This window comes from Epinephelus lanceolatus, chromosome 17 (genome assembly GCF_041903045.1).
Source record: "Epinephelus lanceolatus isolate andai-2023 chromosome 17, ASM4190304v1, whole genome shotgun sequence".
Lineage (NCBI taxonomy): Eukaryota > Metazoa > Chordata > Actinopteri > Perciformes > Serranidae > Epinephelus > Epinephelus lanceolatus.
In genome coordinates this window covers 14,460,592-14,481,836 of record NC_135750.1, presented here as the reverse complement: position 1 = coordinate 14,481,836, position 21,245 = coordinate 14,460,592, and the positions used below count along the sequence as shown (strand labels likewise).

The window sequence follows — 21,245 nt, the reverse complement described above, 5'->3', positions numbered from 1 at the left end:
CCGACCAAACCAGTCACAAAACCTGTGGGATTTCCATTAACGTCACATCATGTAGAATATTGTAATTTTGTTTTCATGCATGTCACTCATCTGCTTCATTGTTACGCAAGTTAAAGATTGCCAAGATTGCCAAATTGTTTTGTCACAAAGCTCCCCTCCTACACTGACAGTAAACCTGAGAGCAACACAGGCTTCTTCATCTGTTATCACCTGTAAATCTGCATTACCACTAACCCCGCTGTGTGGAAGTTTTATGTAGCCTAGCTTATACCAGCTGGGAGTTGGTTACATAGTTCAAAACAGTGCTTTGTTTTAGCAACACATTCTCACTCCGACCTCGTCACATATCGACATCTGGTCATGTCTTTCCACGTACAACGTACAAGGTATCCTTGGTGTGTTGGTTGTTGACGTTCTGGGACGCTGTGTCAAGTTCTGCCTGTTACATGCATTGTCTTGGTGGTTAGGTTTAGGAAAAAAGAACAGGGTTTGGCTTTATAGTTTTACGGGATGCAAACACCACTCTCCTGGGTGAAGGTAAGCGTTTGTTGGACCCATCTACCGCCCCTTCCTCCCACCCTACTTGGACTTTTGCCTGAATGGTGCGTTCATTTTGTACTCAGAGGTCAGAGGTCGGAAGTCGGAAGTGGGAATGACGTCAGCTCCGAGTTGTCAACAGTTTTTGCATTCTAGTTGACAAAGGTGGACAAGTCAGAAAAAATCATGGATGCCCGCAAGAAAGCCTTTGTTGCCCTTGCACTTTCGGAGTATAGACAGCTTCAAAACCATCATGCACTCCAACTGATGAACGCCGCAGATGAGGCTGACCTAATGTAAATCAAATATAAGATAAAACTACTATAAACAGTACTTTAGCAGAGTGTTTACTCACTATGTATGTGACCGGCAGCCATCTTGAATTTGTAAGTCGGGGTTGATGTGGTTGCTCCGAGTTTCTGAGTTGGAAATCCGATCTCAGGGTGCGTTCGAGTTTAAACTTCCGACTGGGAACTGGGAATTTCCGACCTCCGAGTCCAAAACGAACGCACCATAACTTTCGTTCTTGTCCTGCTGCGTTTCCCTGATGCTGCCAAGCGCCATTAAACTATACCGGCAACCATCCGAGTATCATGCTGACGTTAAAGGACGGCTTTTTCCGTCCGTGTCTGACACCGCAAGTTGCTGCCAAAGCACCGGATTTCATCGACTTTAGAGTGGGACTGGGTTGGTTTTAGGCAAGAAGACAGTTATCAAGATGATATATGGTTGAATTTGGTGACTTACACAGACGGCTCAGTGATCGCAAAGTGTGACAAAGAAATTTACTGAAATCGGCCAAATCCCCCTTTGTTACTGAACTCTGCTAAAACACATCCAATCTCTGCGGGTCGCTGTTTGGCGGTACTGTGGTCAACTAGCCGTAAGCACGACAGATCAACCTTGTGTAACCACTTAAAAAGTTCATGTTACAATTAACCCCGCGATAAGTTGTGCCCCGGTCTCCCCTACTTGTACTTTACTTAAGTATTTAAATGAGTAGTAGATTAATCAATTAGCTGATTGACAGAGAATTGATCGGCAACTATTTTGCTAAACATTTAAATAATTTCCTTTTCTTTTTTTTGGAAATCATTAAAGTTTTTTAGGTTTTTATTTTGTTTTCATTTATTTATTTATTTATTTTTTGTTTATTTTCCTGATAATACTTACTAACGTTTACTTAGGATTAGTATTTTCACAGTATGGTATCTGAATTTTCCTCCACTGTTAAAAACTTTTAAAATAAAGTAAAAATAGGCATGAATGTTCAGCAGAGAACCCAGAAACTAAAGCAGCTAAAAGAACCATCATTAATTTTATTAGTTATACCTGTGATTCTCAAGTCAAAACGTTTTCAATGAGTGGGGTCTATTATTACATATTTAAATTGTACCTCTGTGAGGTCATATGTCTCTGTTTGCTCTCTGGGGCTTAGAGGAATTGCCACATGTTGCTGCTGCAGGTTGACACAGTTCCCAGTATGTGTTACTGGAATGAGCGATGACTATCAGCTGTCCACACATTTCACTGGAAACACCAACAGTTTATTGGAAATGTGTTACATAACAACGCTCAGTGACAACAGAGGGCATGAGAGAAAGGAGGAGGACTGACAATTTTATCTACTTCTTCTCTAACAATTGCTATGTCTGCTTCGTGTTAATTATTAACTACATTGTTAATGGGTTTATAAATATCCACAGAAGCTGAGAGATTATATTGTTATTGTTATGTCATGCAGAACATTAAAATAATCGTGACTGTGCAAATTTGGACTGCACTCAAATGTGCAACTGTTTGTAACCTTTTTAACTTTTTTTTCCTATCGTGATAATTTAGTGTAAATTTACAACACTTTTATACAGTGTTAGTTCAACTTTTACAACCTCATCTTACAGAATTAATACAGCTGAGGTAACTTTTGGTCACCAAAAGAATACGTAGCACACTGTGCGATTCCCAACCAGGGGTATTTGCACTTGCATTAGCGAGGAGCTAGCTGGAGGAATTAGAACAACAAAATTTGGAACAAAAGAAGTTTTGATTAAAAAAACCAAAAATACTATATCCACATGTTGAGTGGATCTCAACATGAGTTGCTGCGATTGATAATAGGTCGCTCCAGTAGCTAAATGGTTCAACTCCGAAGCAGGTGGCCCTTTGTTGCACGTCATACCCGTCTGTCTCCCTATGATTCCCGTCTCTCTGACACTGACTGTCAGAGTGAAATTTAAGATGCTAAAAAAAAAAGATCTTTAGAAAATGTGAGGGGAAAAAAGAGAACATTAAAACTTAATAAATGAGCAAAGAAATCTTAACAGTAAGAAAGTGGATAAAGTGTAGCTGAGCGTAATTGACTAAAAGAATAAAATGTTGAAGAGTCAAGCTTCTGCCACTCCAGGTCATAGTAGCAAAAATGCAAATTACTATTCAGCTGTATACAAACGTATTTTAACAATATCTGTGTTTGCATAATTTTATTTTTGTTTTTATTCATTTGTTTTATTATTAATCAGGCGGCACGGTGGTCCAGTGGTTAGCATTGTCACCTCACAGCAACCATGGTGGGGGAGCCCTTCTGTGTGGGGTTTGCATGTTCTACCTCATTTCAGTGTGGGTACTCCGGCTTCCTCCCACAGTCCAAAGACATGCAGGATAATTGGTGACTCGAAATTGTCTGTAGGTTTTTTTCTTCCTTGGTCTTTTTTTCTCTCTAGTTTTGTTTGGAAATCGTATGTTTGTTTTTTTTAAAGAGATTTTTAAAATATTTAAGTCCGTTTGTAAACTGGTGTAGACATATACAGCTATGTTTGATTTCAATGTAAGGTAGGCTCCTTTTAGAAGCCCAGCTCAGGGGTTTTTGTGCATTTCTTAATACAATTAAAGAACTAAATTAATAGTTTTAAATAGCATCCAGCTTAAATCTAGTTCAACTGAACACATTTTGAACATGAGGGGTGGTGTTGATGGTGTTGTACCTGACGCTGTGGGAGTACATCAGATAATAACTGCTGTAGATTACCAGAAACCTCGAGCTCCTCTACCTACAAACCAGTAACCCAGAATCAGTTGAGGATACACACCTGATAGTGAAGTCTGTTATCACCTGTTACTGGAAACAAAAAAAGGTCTCCCTCCATACCGCCCCCCCCCCCCCACACACACACACACACACACAAAGAGGAAGGAAACATCACATCTATTCAAACACACACACACACACACACACACACACACACACACACACACACACACACACACACAGAAGAGGACTCCCGTCACTCAAATTCCTGGTTTCAGAGGAGAGAACAATGTGGGCTGCTCAAATGTCATAAAACATCACGACATGCACGTTTCTTCCTTCACATGGTGACTTGACAGAATCTGACGTAGAGGTTTAAATAGTAGTAACTCAGCTGCAACGTGGCCGCTTCACTACACTGAAATACCAACTTCCCTTCTTTAATGAGGTCACTTTTTTTTCTTTTTTTTTTTTTACTGTAATATGGTCAGCACAACGTAAGATCTGAGACACAAATGTTCACTGACATTTGTGTGCAACATCCTATCACAACATCCCTTCTCCTTTTTGACTACATCCTTCTTTAGAACAGATTATGAAAAAAGCAGAAAAAGGTCAGATGATACTCTTATCTTAGTTTTATTGAAATGTGATGCTGAAGAAAATGACACATGACAATTAACAGTCGTTTGCACACAGAACCTGAAACATGTGGACAATGTGGATAATAATGAACTGATAGCAAGCTAAATAAGATAAACAAGTGCTTCTGTTTAATGGGCTGACCTATTTTTACAAATCCAGACATTAACTAAACAACTTATTCACATATCATCACATTCAATCACTCCGGCTGGTAATTAGATCCGACCGTTCCTATTTGCAACCGATTAAACAAAAATATATGTGTAAATAAAAAGCACCATTTCCCTTTTTAATTCTATTCATAGTAACTGTGTTGTTCGGTCACTTCAGCCAGACTCTGCATTCATGTATTCAGCCCTGCGAGTTAAAGAATATAAACAGATCTAGCTGCGAGGTTTGGCGATATCTCACATCAACTTAAAGGAGCAGTGTGTAGAATTTAGCGGCATCTAGTGGAGAGGTCGCAAACTGCAACACAACACTTTAAAGACAACACAACACAGTTTACCAGTAGCCAGCAGCTGCCCTTATGGAGTAGAAGACTCAGTCCTGATAGACGTTAGCTTGCCAACCCATGGCAACAAACCAAAAGATTAATTGTTTGAAGTATTAAAGCCAAAACACACCGGCGCCATATGACGCGTGTCAAAACAGACACCCCCATAATTCTCTATTTACAAACCCACACCTGCGGAGTGTCGATGCGCGTCAACGTAACATGCCGCAGCACTTCTCACTATTGTCCTATTTTACAGCATCGCTGCCCTTGAAAAAGCACTTCTTGTTCATAGAAAAGCCTATTTTGTACTTCCCAGCTCCCGTAGTAGCAGCTCTGTTGAAGAGCAGAGAAGAACAACTTTGGCGCCATCTATCGTTAGCCTACCAACTACATTGGTTGATCTGCTGCTTTCAAAACATAATCTCAATGCTCAGATTATTCATTTAGTGTTCAATTATTTATTCATTAGTCATTAATAACATATAGACAACTATAATAAGCAACTCACATTGGTACCGTCATTGTCTGGTTATCGTGGTTGTCCTGCATTGTGTGTTTTCTTTCTCTTCCTGCATCTTCTTCCTTGTCTTTTGTTCTAATTGGCGGTTGGCAACCAGCTAGTCACATTACCGCCACCTAGCGGAGTGGAGTGTGCAATAGAATTCCAGTTGACGCCCCGCAGCGCGACGCTTTGTGTGTGTTGGGGGCAGCACTTGACTCACATCAATGACGCCGCCATCATGTGACGCCGCAGGTGTGTTTTGGACTTTACTCTCCAAAAACTTCATCCTCCACCAAAGCCACCAGCAAACCTCCTGGCTCCTGGATTATGGAGGTGGAGCACAGCTGTGTGGTTGTCGGACCTTGGTCTGAGCCGGCCCGGTGCTACGTTATGATTGGCCGGTCTGCGTCCTGGGGCGGGACTTAGCCAAGGTTCAATTCCAATTATAACATCATATCAGTGGCAAAAAATGGTCTCAAAGTGACAAGAATATCATTTATCATAATTATTTCAGGAAACGTCAAACATGAATGGCTCTATCTAGAGCCAGTGTTTGGTTTGTCTCCTCTGGGCTACTGTAGAAACATGGTGGTGCAACATGGCGATCTCTGTGAAAGAGGAGCTGCTCATATGTAGGGCTCATTCTAAGCATAAAAAAACACAACGATTCACGTGATTATACACTGATGAAAACACAGTTAAGAATGTTACATTACATTTCTGCAGAATGATCCCTCTAAATCCTACACACTGGTCCTTTAACATCTGTATAATTGTCTGTTATTTACCACAAACAAAAAATAATTGACTCAGAAAAAGACTTTACAGCACGGACATAAGGCACAGTACAAAGTCTGATACAATGAGTAATATTACAACATCAGTCACGTTATACTCTGGTGCAAGAACAGCTCTCATTTCATGAGGAAATTAATAAACTGCAGTTCTCAAACTGCATTAATGCATTTAAAGGCTGAACAAAACAACATAAATGTTGTAACCCAGGGTCTCCTGTGTTCAAATGTTCAATTAACTGTTAGTATTTGTCAAATAAAGTCAGAAATAAGAAACAGTTTTTTGGCGGCTCATCTTGAACTCAGGCACATCTACATTCTATATTTATCTACACAAATGGAATTCGGGGTAACTGCTTTCCCCATCCATCCTTTAAAGCCACACTTGACATCTAGCAGAGAGACATCATTTAGTAAGCAACCGATTTATACATTTATCCCTCATTCTCCTCCTGATCTACCAGCAGGTAAGGCAGGTGAAGGTGGTGGCAGATCCCTATTCGTCTCGTCCACACACTTCTTTAAGTGATCCAGGACTTGATCAAATCCGTCTGGTGACTGTACCTGCCCAAATATTCCACTTTGCTAAAATAAAATGTTGCATTATAAAAGTTAAAGATGCTCTAACTTGTATTTCACAGCAACTTTAAGGTGCTATAAGCCTAATGGAGACTTGATTCAGACAGAAAACACAGGTGCAAATAAGCAAGAGGACATTCTCAGTATCATACGACGAACTACTCCACAGTACGGTAACCACTCAACTCAGTAGCTGATAAATATAGTAATGCGTGTGTACGTATGACGGATTCTAGTAGACGTTACTGTATGAGACAGATGTTGATGAAACTGTACGTTAATGTCGTTACTGGTTATTATTTCAATATGTAATACAGTAATTAGAGCAAAGCTAAGTCCATTTGAGTAACTGTGAATGATTCATTGCAGTGACATTTTGAAAGATGAACATGCACACGATAAAGCAGTCAGTCAGTGTACAGAATCGTCTGGTCTCGTTTTTTTAAGTGCCAGAGCAAGTCGCTACACAAGGTAAGGACATCACGGGGTATTTTCTACTCAACTTGGCCTCGATCACTTGCTGAGGTCTAATTTAAGAAAAAGATTTGAAGCTCCTGTGTACGTCTGATGCAGAATATCAGAATTAAGAACTTAAAAGCCATTTTCCACCAAAATTAACACATACGCAGGTTTGTTATTTAAATGCAGCAAAAGGCAATAGACTCCTTTCCCACTGCCAGTGGACAAGAGGGGTGTACACGGCTCTAAACAGGATCAGTAAACAATAAAAAGCAGCATGGAGGCCAGTGAAAATGTTTACTTCTTTTTTCAAATCTAGTCTCTCTTTCAAACTCAGTGCCAACTAGTTTAGCATTCTGGGAACTGATCTGATTTGGTAATTCCTTATAGCCATTTGAGCTTGTCGTGTTGCTTTGACATATTAATGTAAATACAGAGGAAAATGTAACTCACATCAAAGTGCACTAACAAGAGGAACAAACCTGATTCTCTTTTTACTTGGCGTTGGGATGGTCTGACTAGGAAACAGCACAAACTGAACCACCTGACATCTGTGAACACTGTAAATCGCTGCGGAGATATTCATAGTTTTTAGATTTAATGACAGGTGATTGCAGGGTGTCATTTGACCTGATGTAAAACATTCAATGTGCCACAAAGTTCACCTGTACCCTTACAGGTGCCACGTTCAGCCGCGGTAGCCCTCAGCCAGTTCATCTGGTGCTAACTCAACCAGCACCGGGCGTTTCTCATAACCAGAGGGGAAATCCCTGGAGCAGAGCTCCTCCTCTTCTTCCAATCCTCTGCCAGCCATGTACCCAGGTCCTTCATCATTCCCTACCTCCACGTCATCAGACACACCTTCATTCTCGGTTGGCAGCCCAATGGGCAGACGGACTTCAGGCTCCATAGAGGGAGTAACAATAGTTGTGGGGTCGATCTCCTCTGGTAACAGTAGAAGTGTGGGTGTGGTAGGCTCCACCTGTGGCAAAGAGACCGTGTCCTGAACCACTCCAAATGTCCACTGCTTCAGTTTATTCGTGAACGTCTTTAAGACACAAAGAGGTATTGTTAGATTAGTGTTTTTTATAGGACATACATTCTTCTAGCATATTCAAACATAATAAAATTTCCATTTAAATGATCAAGTGGGCTGAAGATACCATGGTGGATGGTAAAGGAGTTGAGGGCGTGGTCTTTTTTCGGTACAACATGAAGATAACAGCAACTGCGCATAAGACCGACAGGGCGACTGCGATGCTGACGTAGATGAGATCTAGACAAAACAAATGTAAAAGTAAAAACACTAGCAGACGTATTAATAATCCCACATAGCCACACTGTTTAACCAAAGAAACCAGTCGTGGCTTTGACTCACTGTGGTTTCCTGAATGAAGGGCTTTGCTACAGTACCCAAATAAAAGCATGAGTGAGCGTGTGAAACAACTTTGAGGTAAACCTACTAACGATGATGAGGCTTGATACGCACTCTGCTGGCTAAAACATGTCCTGCTGATGATGATAAAACCGGCATCCTGTCTGACCTGCTTCCCTTTACAATGACCCTTATTAAACATGTGGCCTTTCCTCTGTGACACAGTATCTCTGCTCTTACCCCAAAGCTTAATGTTTAATAAAAACTTCCGAAAAGACACTGCGAAAATCACATTTTGCTTTTCTTCATATTCATTTCAGACAACACTAATAACTGTAAGTTTATTTATGTGTATGTAAAAAGATTTCTTTTATATTATCTACAAAAAAGGGGGAGCTTCATAGGAAATGTTTGGGAAATACTGGTTGAACCATTGTGGCTTCATTGGGTGCTGAAACATTTCCACTTTGTCTTTAAGGTCCCACTTTCAGAAACAGCAACTGCCTGAAACCCTGAGTCATGGTGGATACTCAGAAGAGCTGTTTTCACTGTTGTTAAAGGTGTTCATATTCCTCCTGAAAGAACAGCTACCAGTGATTTACCCCGCTTTGGATGCCTTGCTTCAGGTGTCTGTTTTTAAAGGGATAGTGCACCCAAAAATTAAAATTCAGCCATTATCTACTCACCCATGTGCCGATGGAGGCTCAGGTGAAGTTTTAGAGTCCTCACATCCCTTGCGGAGATCCTAGGGGAGAGGGGGTAGCAACACAACTCCACCTAATGCAGGCTGATGGCGCCCCAGATTAAAACGTCCAAAAAACACATAATTGAAACCACAAAATATCTCCATACTGCTCGTCCGTAGTGATCAAAGTGTCCTGAAGCTCTGACATAAAAAGTTGTTTGGAAAAACGTCATTTGAACTCTGTTTTTAGCCTCACTGTAGCCTGTAGCTCTAACTGCCTCTCTGTACACCGAGCTCACGTGTGTGGGCTTCCAATTATGTGTTTTTTGGATGTTTTAATCTGGGGCGCCGTCAGCCTGCATTAGGTGGAGTTGTGTTGCTACCCCCTCTCCTCTTGGATCTCCGCAAGGGATGTGAGGACTCTAAAACTTCACCAGAGCCTCCCTCGGCATATGGGTGAGTAGATAATGGCTGAATTTTCTTTTTTGGGTGCACTATCCCTTTAATGTTTTTCAACAACCTACAACGTGAAATTTTAGTACCTGAGAGTGCATCTGGACGAGTATAGAGAGAACTACGTCACCGCTGCAGCTTGTTCAAGTCACACTGAGTCAGAGCTTGCTGTAATATTTGTAATGGGTCTGGCCCATTACATTAGACATCAGTTAACACAAACTTTCTCTTGTTAATCTTAGCTCAAGATAACATTTCAATTGAAGAAGATTTAACTTCTTATTGGAACGTCACTTTTGTTTGACAACTGACATTACATTTTTGTCATTACAAAAAGAGTTAAGTACCGAAAAACAGCATCGTTAGCCCCCTTTCCACCAAGCAGCACGGTACAGTTCAGTTAAGTAGTTTTTTTTTTTGCGTTTCCACACCTCAGTTTCTCCCCAATAAATATTTTGGTTGCTGTTCGTCTTTGAATTAGCTGCTAACTGCTGCCAGCTGTTTTACGTTGCACACGTAACATGTCGTTAAAACTGTACACCTGTCCTCCTGAAGTTTCAGCGCTGTTACTACTTTGCTGCCAGCGAGACAACTGTGATTGTACCTTTTAATACAGGTGGCATAACGGAGCGATAGTCCCACCTTGAACAGGCAGTGTCAAAGAGGCTCATAATTCTCCAAAGCTAACGTAACAGAATGCCTGTTGTGTATCTTCACATTAACAACATAATCGTACACAAAAAACACACAAGAAATTAAATAAAAATGTTACTCAACAGCTTGGTCCTTCGTCCAATGGCGTGGTGCAGAATTCTGCAGCTTTAACAAGTATCTTATTCACCTCTCCCTTGACCTTCAGACAGTGTTTCTTCTGTGAAGCATTCACTGAAAGCACCTCCTCACACACACTGTCCAGACAGTTCATCCTATGGTGTCTCCCCATCTGCACACACAACAAACAGTTAGGCTCCTTTTCATCACTAATTTGTGCACACGCTGCAAAATGGTAAGTGTGTGATGCATGAGAGCACAGAGCGCCACCCATAACACGGTAAGCAGTTATATTACTACTACTACTAATAAGTTATAACACATTTCCTGCTTCTGCTCCTGCTAAATCAACTATTACTGTTTGATTAATAACTTCACAAGGAAACTAACACAAGTCTACAACTCACTTCCTCTGCTGTGATTGTTTTAGCGTTGTCATAACAAACTTTAGAAGGAGTAGAAGTTGTGAAAATGTCTGACCTCTTGGAGGAAAACAACATCGTAACTGAACATAGGCAGCTGTTGTTCACTTTCAAAATGTTTCTTCTTCCTAGATTTTGTATCTAAGCTGTGGCTTTTGTAGTACACCAGCCAGGGATGTGTGAAGCGGAGCAGGATGGTGTCATCTTGTTTGGTGGTGACGTTAACTGATGGGAAGTCCACAGAACCTGGAAACCAACATGAACATGGCTCATTTTTTAGTGTACCGTCCACCACTTTGGTCCAAACTGAAATATCTCAACAACTTAAGTTGAATGTTGTCATTGTAAGCTCAGCGACATCAGAACTCACATTTGTTCTTCACTGGAGAGTCCTTGAAATAGGTGAAAGTGATTCCATCCTCAGGGGCGGAATCAGACTCATTCTGTCCAATCACAGCAGTGACGGTAAGGAAGTAGTCATTACTTGGATCAGAGAGAAACGACACGTCAGCTTGTAGCGGAGCTGGTGGTTCCACCCAAACCTCATTGGGATGACTGTGGAAACAGAAAAGACAAGTGAGACTTTATCAAGAGAAGATAACGAGCAAAAGACAAAGTATAAACTATAATCACGTCTTCAGAAGTTTTTAACACATCTAAAAAATAATAAAATAATTCTCATGTTCTTATTAAATATAAGCGATTTCCATGAAACACATTTGTACGTAAGGATATTTTTCATTTAAATATCTTTATTTGGGAGCAATGCAAGCCCTAATCAAACATGTGTGCCCATCCATTTACCCCTACTTTTAAAAAAGCTTAAAACCTCCTGCAATTTTAAATTACTTTCCACTGTTAAAAAGTCACAGTATAGTATGTGAATAAATTATGAAAATAAGTCATAGTATAGTATGTAAAAAAAGAAAAAGGTGTAATAATAGTACGTGGGAAAAAAGTGGGAAAAAAGTCAGTATAATATGAAAAAAAATCAAAGTTATAGTTTGGTAAGATGAAAAAAATATAAAAAGTCATAGTATAGTATGTCATTTTTTTTTGAAGTCATGCTACTGTATGTAAAAAAAAAAAACAAAAAAGGCAGCAGAATAGAATGTCATAGTATAGTATGTGAAAACACTTATTAAAAAGTGTTTGTTTGTAAAAAAAAAAAAAAAAGAAAAGAAAAGTCATAGTATAGTATGTGAAAAAAATATGAAAAATTACTGTACTGTACATTAAAAACCAAGGCCTGATCCAGGATCACCAAGTTCTCTGGATAAATGTTTTAAAATTACTTTGTTCACTGTTTGTTTGTACAGGCAGATCGTCATAAAAACATAGTTTTAAACAGCCACACAGATTTTATCAGATGATGTGTACGAGAGAAAACACGAACCCATTTAAACCATTCGTTGACTGAATATCGACTCTGAATCTCATCCCTGGCAAGAGCTGGTTGTAACTCCACTTCAGAACATTGTGCACATTGTGGCAGTGAAAGGTCACGTTGGTCGGCGGCTCCACTGTGGAAACAGAGACACAAACAGTAGACTGTATTTATTCTGAGGCATTCAAACACCAAAACAAAACCATGACGTTAATATCAGACCACTACTTTGTTATGTCCCTTTGGCACTAGTAGCAAAGTATTTTCTAGAAATGACAACAACAGAGCCTTTGAATGAGGAGAAATTACCCCTTCTATTAACATTAAAGTCACTTACAGACTCTCATCTTACCCCTCCCACTGCCCTTCTTCTCAATGAGGCTGGGTATTTTTAGTACCATTAACTTTCCACTAGAGGGCACTGCCTGCAAACATGCACAATATAGTCCTGCTGAACCCGTCAGTGGGTCTATGTGTTTTTCCACACGCACACAAAAGCTTAAATGACTCTAAAATACAGCACGAGTCCAAGAGGGAAATATTTTGGCTTTCAGTGCAGATACAGAGAACATGTCATTAAACTACAGCTTCTTTAAATCTACTAGAAACTTTTCAAAATGCTTCTTCTGCCACCAAGGAACTGAGACAAAAAGACACTTCCCAACAGCCCACACACACTTCCTCAAATCCAAAGCAGCAAAAGCAGACAAAAGAAGACAGTGTTTTGCCTTTTACCTTCATTAACCGATCCTGACGTCAGCGCTACGACTCTGATTTGATTTCAGCTCCATTACAAGACGACTAAATGAAATTTAAAGCCAGACTGATCAGCCCTGTGTGCATGTTTACACAAGCCTGACGGCAGCCTGTTACAGGAAGCAGCCATACCTCATGGCATTGCACAGTTACTGTGTTCACACACCACAAACACACACAGACAGTGATTTCTTCTTTTTTGTTTTTTAACAAAGCATCAAATATAAACTGCCCCAACTTCTGTCATCGTCTTGTTTCAGAGATTATCACAATAAATCCAAAACAATATGATTTCTTACCATTTTATATACTACAGTTTGGAGCGCCAAAAAAAATGCCAAAGTGACAGGTTGACACCTGCTCAGACTGGGGCCGGTTCATTATCAGATTATTGCACTGATGACATTTTCTCTGAGCCTGTTTCCAGGAAAAGATGCACGAGATAGGGAGGAAGGAAGCAAGAACCAAAAATTGATGTGGCACTTTAAGGCATTTTAAAGTTCAATCAAGAACACTATCAACACTTCAATAAAGCTTCTTCGATGAGATACCAAACATACCTTCGAAAAGCCCTTATGAGTCATACGAGAAAAAAAAAAAGTACATTTCACTTTCATTTCTTCTGTGAACTGACATTTATGTGCATGCACGTGATAACGCGTGCATGCACAGAAACACTGAGGCTCATAAACAAACTGAGACGTGAAAGGTGTGAAAGAGAAATCATAGGTTGAAGCATGTACTGTAAAAGAAGTGATAACCGCAACAGTAAAGTTGGTTGCTGAGGGTGATCACCACAAGGCAGCTCCAGGCGCACACACGTAACCACACCATTTCATTTCACAGTTTTCACTTCACTGCTTTATCTTCTTTTAGCTTTATATATGTGTGTTTTCACACTACCTAAAAACAGAAAAAAAACCTTGTGTTTGACAAGGAAAAATATATAATTTTAAACTTCAAGTGTTGTGAAAATCAAATAAATTTGACCCAGTAAATACCATCTGAGAAAAAATTGATACTGCTGGAGAAAATCTGTGCTGGCTTTATGATTTACAGCAATCCTCACAGACTTTATGTACAGTAAAACACTATTTAAATTCATAGTGTCCATTAGCTCCTTTGCAGTTTTTTCAAGTTAAAATTGGGGACCTGATCTCAATCAAACAATTACAAAAATGTCAGCTTTGAGAATGAGGTCAACCCCACAACTGAGGAAGCGTAGAAATCCTTTGCAAAACACTGAGCATGTTTGTTAAATGTCACCTCATGAGGACAAACATCAGAACCAACAGTAGCAGATGCGGCTGACAGATTTGTGCACACAAAGCATAAAACCTCTTTCCAAAGCAGGAAGAGAGAGCAGATGCTATCAGACTTAAAAGGAGGTCACTGGAGATGGGCGTACCGCTGCCACAAAATGACTGAAAATGCTCTGAGTGCTGCCACAAAAGACTTCAGAAATGAGTTCACAAACATGCATGTCTGTGCACTGAGATGTTTGTGAGTCAGTCCAACAAGATGCAATGAAATAATTAGGTGCAAAATGGTAGCATGCATGAGTATGTACATTTTTGTAAATCATCTTTGCATTTTCTTTATTGTATATATTTCTATTTTAAGTTCTTGAGTGTTGCAATACTTTACTGGATGTTTCATGGATGTAACAAAAGCCAAAGTAAATTCCTTCTAAGTGGAGTCATAATTTCCTGATTTTTTTGCCTTTATTAACTGTTTTCCTTGTTAAATGTATTGTTTTGCATTTGATATTTTCATGCTCTTATCCTACTTGGTACTTTTAAAATCATTATTTTTATATCCCTGATTGACCTTAAAGCTCTCCTGATGCTCACAGTCAGAATGAGAAGTCAGTTCGACCGCAGCCACTGACACTGACATCAAAATCATTTACAGATGGAGTGAAAAGGAAGAAAATAGAGGAGATGGACGCGGCGATAAAGACGTGGAAACTGCACAAATGCAAAAAGTTTGCACACATGAAGAAACTGTCTGAACATCAAAGACAAAGTAAGAACTAAATTCATGCATCAATGCACAGAACAGTGAGCTACATGACCCACATGGCTTTCCTGTCACCGCAGTGTCTCAGCCAGATTGATTTCACTGCATGAAAAGAACAACTCATAACATCAATAATAGCTGCATTGTACTGAGGTGTGTAAATGTTAGACTGGTTGGGCTAACAATGGCACTGCACTGTAAATAAAGAATTAACAAGTAACACAGCCACTGTCTGGATTTGAATATAACGTTTATGAAACTAATACAGCAAATAATTATTTGTTTGCTTGTTAAATATTGATACAGACCAGCCGATGTATGTGTGCAGCAATAACTTCGTTGCTGTGAACAAATCCAACTTTTTTGAAACGTCTTGCAGGAATCAAATTCAGAATTATTGTGTATATTTACAAAAGTTTATCAGGTCGAACATTAATATATCTTGTCTCTTGTCTTGTATTCAACTGAATATGGGTCAAAAAAGATTTCTTTTCATGAGCTTGAAATATACTATATTATTATTATTACTAAGGGCCTGAACATTTATTCTGTTTGAGAGCAATTGTTTCCAATAGAAATGTATTAAATTCCCATGAATGCCTTTTTCTCAAAATTAGTTTTTTGTCATACTCCAAGTCAAACATCTCTGTTATAACTTTCCAGTTATACACCTAACTATATTCTGAATATATTTACAGAGGGATTTGTTAATCAATCATTCCTAGCCTGATTTATGTGACATTTTATTCCCAAAAATATGGAGAAAATCGTTTTTTTTGTTTGTTTGTTTGTTTGTTTGTTGTTTTTTTAAGGCTATGGAGGGTATATTTTGATTTTCTAGGTAATAAAAGCAGATATCCTTGAATCCCTCTGTAATTTCTTTTTCATCTTATATGTAAACAAAATGAAAAAATAATTTTGCACCTGGCTTTATCAGATGTTCAGATTTATCTTCCTACAATATATGCAAATTAGCAAAAATGCCTAATCTGCATAATTAAACATTAAAATTTTTAAAACTTGTAACACATTTTTTTCATACTATTGTAAGTAATCATCTGAGGAAGTTTCATGATGATATCTATCATTCTAAAATTTTACGCTAAAATTGTCTCACCTTCAATAATAACTGTCTGAATGATTAATTGCATTTGCGATAATATCGCGATATGATAAAACGTGATTTTCTAATTGCAACGTGCGCAATTACAAGGTGGTCACGTGACACGAGCAAGAGAGCGTGGAGCATACGGCTGCATCAACTTCTCATGCTGCCCTTTAACCTGTTGCGCAATGGCCTCTGGCTCGACGGAACAGTCACAAAGTGACACGGCCGAGACTTAATCAGCACGTCAGTGGTGTGGACATATTTTGGTTTTAAAGAAGAAGATACTGCACAGCATCAGGTGTTGTGCAGAGCGTGCCGTGCTACCGGTGCTACTTCACAGGGCAATACTCCAAACTTGTTCCAGCACTCGCTGCCTACAAGCTACCTACTTCCCAGACGACCACACAGGGGAAAATATTGCAGCCGGCATGAGAGAGGGGCCAGCTGGGATCTCCATGTCTGCATCACGACGGACAAGGCGTCAAATATGAGGCTCCAGTGCTGGGCATCGATTACATCTTGCCATCGCAATTAGATTATTTTCCCAAACCATTCAGCCCTAGTCTGAACACAGTCAGTCGCACACAAACTTTGCAAAAATAAAATTAGTCTATAACAGATTTAAATCAGGAACTCTATGATCAAAGAGAGCACTAACAACATAACAAACATAACCAGATGTTGGATGGCAGCTTTCGGTGACGGACAGTCAAGCTGTCACTAAAAATTGTTTTAACATCGGCCAATCTAACAAATATTTTCCTGATTGATCTTGGTCTATAAAATAATGTTTAAATGCCCGTCACCTTTTATTAAAGCTGTCGCTGACATCTTAAAATGTCTTGTTTTGTCTGAAGCAATAAATTCAAAAACAGCATCACAACTGAAGTTTAATAATCAATAATCTGGGGGGGGGGGGCAACTTTATTGCCTTGTGTTGCCTTACTGCATGAGAATGAAAACAACCAATCAGAGCTGACGAGTCTCTACCGCAGCTGTGATTCACAGCTCGTGAACTGTGGTCAAACTGTCAAACTAGGCAGCATTTTTTTTAACTGCACTGCCTACTTCTCGCCTCCACTGTTTTCGGAAACATATTTTAGTGTACTGTTTAGCTGTCAATTGAGAAAATTTGTGACGCGACCGCCATGTTGGATACAGTTAAAAAGGGTGCAAACTTAAGCACTGCCCACCAGCTGAACCAACTCTCTAATTTAGTTTGACAGTTTGAGCGCAATTCACGGGGCGATTGACATGATTGACACCTGCGTCAGAGACTCCTCGGCTCTGAGTGGTTGTTGCCGACCGCACTGGGGTGTGATTCTAGCATGTGCCATTAGAGGTAGTCGGAGAGGAGATGGGGCATGATTTGTTTCGCACACTATCTGTCTCATGTACTTTTTTGCTGAATATAGGGACAGTTCTGGGGCGTCCAATGGCTCAGTAGGCAGCAATTTTTAGCCTAATTGCCCTCACTCTTTTGCTAACCCTCCCCACAACAAGCACTGTGGTGAACTACTAATGGGAACATCTATTCAAGACATAAATGAAAGCAAAATCAAATACATGGTATATATTTTATCGGAAAGCCCCACATGTTTAGCTGCTGTATTCAGTGACTCATCATAACTGTGTACAGGGCTCCTAAGGGAATGCATTCAATTGTCTTAGTGCTTTGGTCTCCCCACGCAGCGTGATATCACACATCAAGGCTGAACACAACACAATGGCAGACTGTCCCGATCCAGTCGTTTAGTACGACAGAATAACAAAACTCCTCACTGCATAAACACATCTAAACCTTGTGAAAGCCACAGTGACAACACCATCACGTAGCAGCGGTTCACAGATATACCCCCAAGACCCCCCCTCTGACTGACACAGCCACAGGATACAGTACACACACACCTCCACCACAATACACATTCTAATGTCTAGTAAATGAGAGGATGTTGAACGCTCCGTCTTAAAAACTGTGAGTGGTTCACCATGTAGCACCAGCTGTCACCGACGCAGGAAGACGTAGCTTTTGACCTAGCGCCTTGTGTCTGAGGTATTTATCAAAGCTCTAAGAGTAGGAAGTCACTCCTAAGTGGCCAAAAAGGCGTGTCACATATTTTGGTCATAATTGTTTTTAGAAATTATAAGTAAAAGCAAGTTATATACTGGGCCAAACTTTAAGAGAGCTACAGGGGTGTCCTAACCTGTCCTACAATCTCAGTTACAACAGTTAGATTTTAAAGTCTAAATGGCACATCTGCGAATATCAATTTCTATTTTCTGCTTTTAAAATGTTACCACTGTTTAATACATCCGGTATAATAATAATAAATCCAACAAGTGCAGGAGGCTAAGGAGTGTTTCTAAATTTAATGTTAACTTTCAGCGTGATTCCTCTCAGTGACTCTGAAATGCTTAATAAATAAGCGCCCAGATTTATCACAAATGCGTCGTCAACATGACATGAGACAAACAGCAGCTCAAAGCAGGCAAAATGCTTACAAATGCTTCCTGAGTGGCTGCTTGAGAAAAGACTTCAATTTCCCTCGCAAATTTCACTTCATGTGTGGGGGAGCTCTGACCGCAGCGATGGTGAACGGGTCAAAGTGCACTGGTTACCTCACCTCATGTATGCCCATTAAATCTTTGTCTAACATGTTGCATATTAACAGTGTCTAGGACGTTTGTGGTGCTGTATGTACCCAGGCTCCCCTGGGACAAAAAGAGATTTAGGCAATTCGATATAAAGAAAACATACATGATAGTTATTAAACAGATTCATAATCATCTTTGTCATAAAGTCTTATTTGGGCTGTAACTAATGATTATTTCTTTTTTTAAGACAAAGAAAAGCCACAACAACTCACAATTGAGAAGCTGGAATAAGCCGGTGTTTGGTTAAATTTGCTTTAAAGTTGACTTGAATGATTAAAGATGCTTATGAAGATGACAAGTGGTGCTTCAAGGTGGGGATGTATGTGCTCACACTGCACTGCGGACCACAGTCTGACCGTGTGGTCCGCATGCTAATGTACTGGGTGCATTAAAAATTGTATTAAGAGTTGCTTGCTGCTAACAGCATCAGCCAAAATGCATTTTCACATCAAGTGTGCTGCAGTAATTCCCACAGACTGCAGAGGATTGATGCATGTTCACTTGATGCCTCTTAAGTTGATGACTGGTTATGTTCCAAAAATGATTACTGGAGTTTCAGTTTTTCCACCATCATCTCCATCAGCAACGACCACAATTACACACATTAGTAACCTGATCTGTGGACAGCATTATATCAGAGGGGATACAGCTGACACAAGGTGAAACGCCGCGTTATGTGTCACGTCAACAGTCCAAGTTTCAAATCCTGTTTTCAACTTTTATCACCCTGGACATTTGCTGCTCACCCTGCCGCCCCTGTTTAAGGTTTTTGGTGTATCTTTTGTGTCAAATGAAGCAAAATACCAAAGACTAAACAGCTGCTCCCCATGCTGAGCAATTTCTGATAAGAAATGAATGTGTGCAGGTGTCCATTTCCCCAAGTATAACTGCATGAATGTTTGGCTTTTGCAGGGTTTCCTGCATGTGTTGCAACACAGTGAGTTTACTTACGTCTTGTTTGGAGAAGAAAAAAAATGCAGAAATACATACAGCTTTGCAGAAATACAACTTTGCAGAAATGTATTACACAAACAAAGTGGCTTGGGTAATACTGAAAACTACAAAGAGGAAATAAACCCCGAAAACAGAAGGCAAATTACCCCAGATACCCTCTCAAGTGCGTTTGTTCACACAGTTAGTCATATGTGAGCCTGCAAGAGTCACTGATGCATACACATCATTAAGATGTTTGACAGGTTGTGTATGATTTGGGGGCATGTTGAAGACATCGGGGGTTCTGGGGTCATATATTCACAGGTTAGATAGTATTTTAAGAGATATCCCAGCTAAGATGTGATCTCATCCCTACAGCTCTTATCAAATTAACCCTTTCATAGTTGTTTTCATGATGTACAATAGATGTGTGCAATGCTAACCAGGAGCAGCTGCACAATACCTTTCTGTCTAGCTGTGGCGTATTCACATAAACCATGGGAAAGTGTTGCCAATGATACAGTAAAACATATCATTTTAACCTCAAAATTACCTGCTCACACAGAATAATCAACCCGTGTGTTGATAAGAAACAGGAAAAATCCCCACCCTCCCACAGCAGGTCAGCTAGCGGGAATATAACATGTTTTCCAGTGACGTCCGTCCCCATTTCACCTCTTTCTAGAAAACAGTCACAGCATATCGCATACAACCCGACATTCAATTTAATACGCCATTTCTTACGACATTTAATATATTCTAATTAATTCGGCGCCACGTAGGTGTCGAACCAGGCTAACATTACGATTTTTACCACAGATTTAAGCCAGCTAGCTAGTGCACCTATGTAAGCTTGTACTCACCGTGGGCCTCCCCAGCTTTTAACAAGGCGAGAATCAGGAAAACGGGATGAAATGTCGACAAATCCATTCTGAATTGGCGACCCAGGGCTCCTTGCTTTCTTTCTGTTAAAGTCCGTAACAAAAGGAGACACTAACTAGTCTGACATTTCATTGAGGAGCTGCGCAAACAGGCTGGGCAACGACTCGTCTCCCGAAATATGCAGGGTTTCACTCGCCGAGCGAGCCCTGTTGGCGATCCACAAGCGGGTGCGACCTTCCCTTATGCTGCATTCACAGACCTCGTAAATTTACCATCCCAAATGCGTCGGATGCCAATTTTGTTGTTGTTGATTAATTTGAGAAATACAGTGGCATAACGATGATTTGACACCACAATGATTTTATATCTCTGTATTTGTGACATACAGCCTAAGAGAGTAAAGCTATTTAATTCTGAATTGTTGATTCGGCTACTTTATGTTCGAATTGTAAGATTTCCCACAGCACCTGAACGCAGCAAAATTGGCTTGTGGTTATGTCACGTTACTGGGAAAATACCGGATTTTCTTCTACTGTAAATACCTCCTTATTTCCTGTTTTGAAATATATTCATTCTTTCTAATAGTAAATTGACAGACTAATATTTTAACTTGGTAGATAAATCATTAGAAAGACATTATCTGCAGTTGTAAATTAGACTTTTACACACACAACAAAGTGTCTTAAAAATGCAAATTTCAAAATGCCAGTATGGTTTTGGATGTAAGTATGAACACACCTGTATGAATAGAAAGAG

At 39.9% G+C, this 21,245-nt stretch overlaps 1 protein-coding gene across 1 annotated transcript; it reads right to left on the bottom strand.

Moving 5' to 3' along the window:
• Positions 1-7,546: 7,546 nt before the first annotated feature.
• Positions 7,547-20,675, bottom strand: ifngr1l (interferon gamma receptor 1-like). Its single transcript, XM_033613454.2, has 7 exons — positions 20,471-20,675; positions 12,143-12,269; positions 11,117-11,301; positions 10,805-10,992; positions 10,331-10,496; positions 8,204-8,316; positions 7,547-8,088 (listed from the first exon to the last, which is right to left on the bottom strand). Exons 1-7 carry the CDS (start codon positions 20,535-20,537, stop codon positions 7,729-7,731), a joined length of 1,206 nt encoding a protein of 401 aa, XP_033469345.2. The 5' UTR covers positions 20,538-20,675; the 3' UTR covers positions 7,547-7,728.
• Between the last annotated feature and the right edge of the window lie 570 nt (positions 20,676-21,245).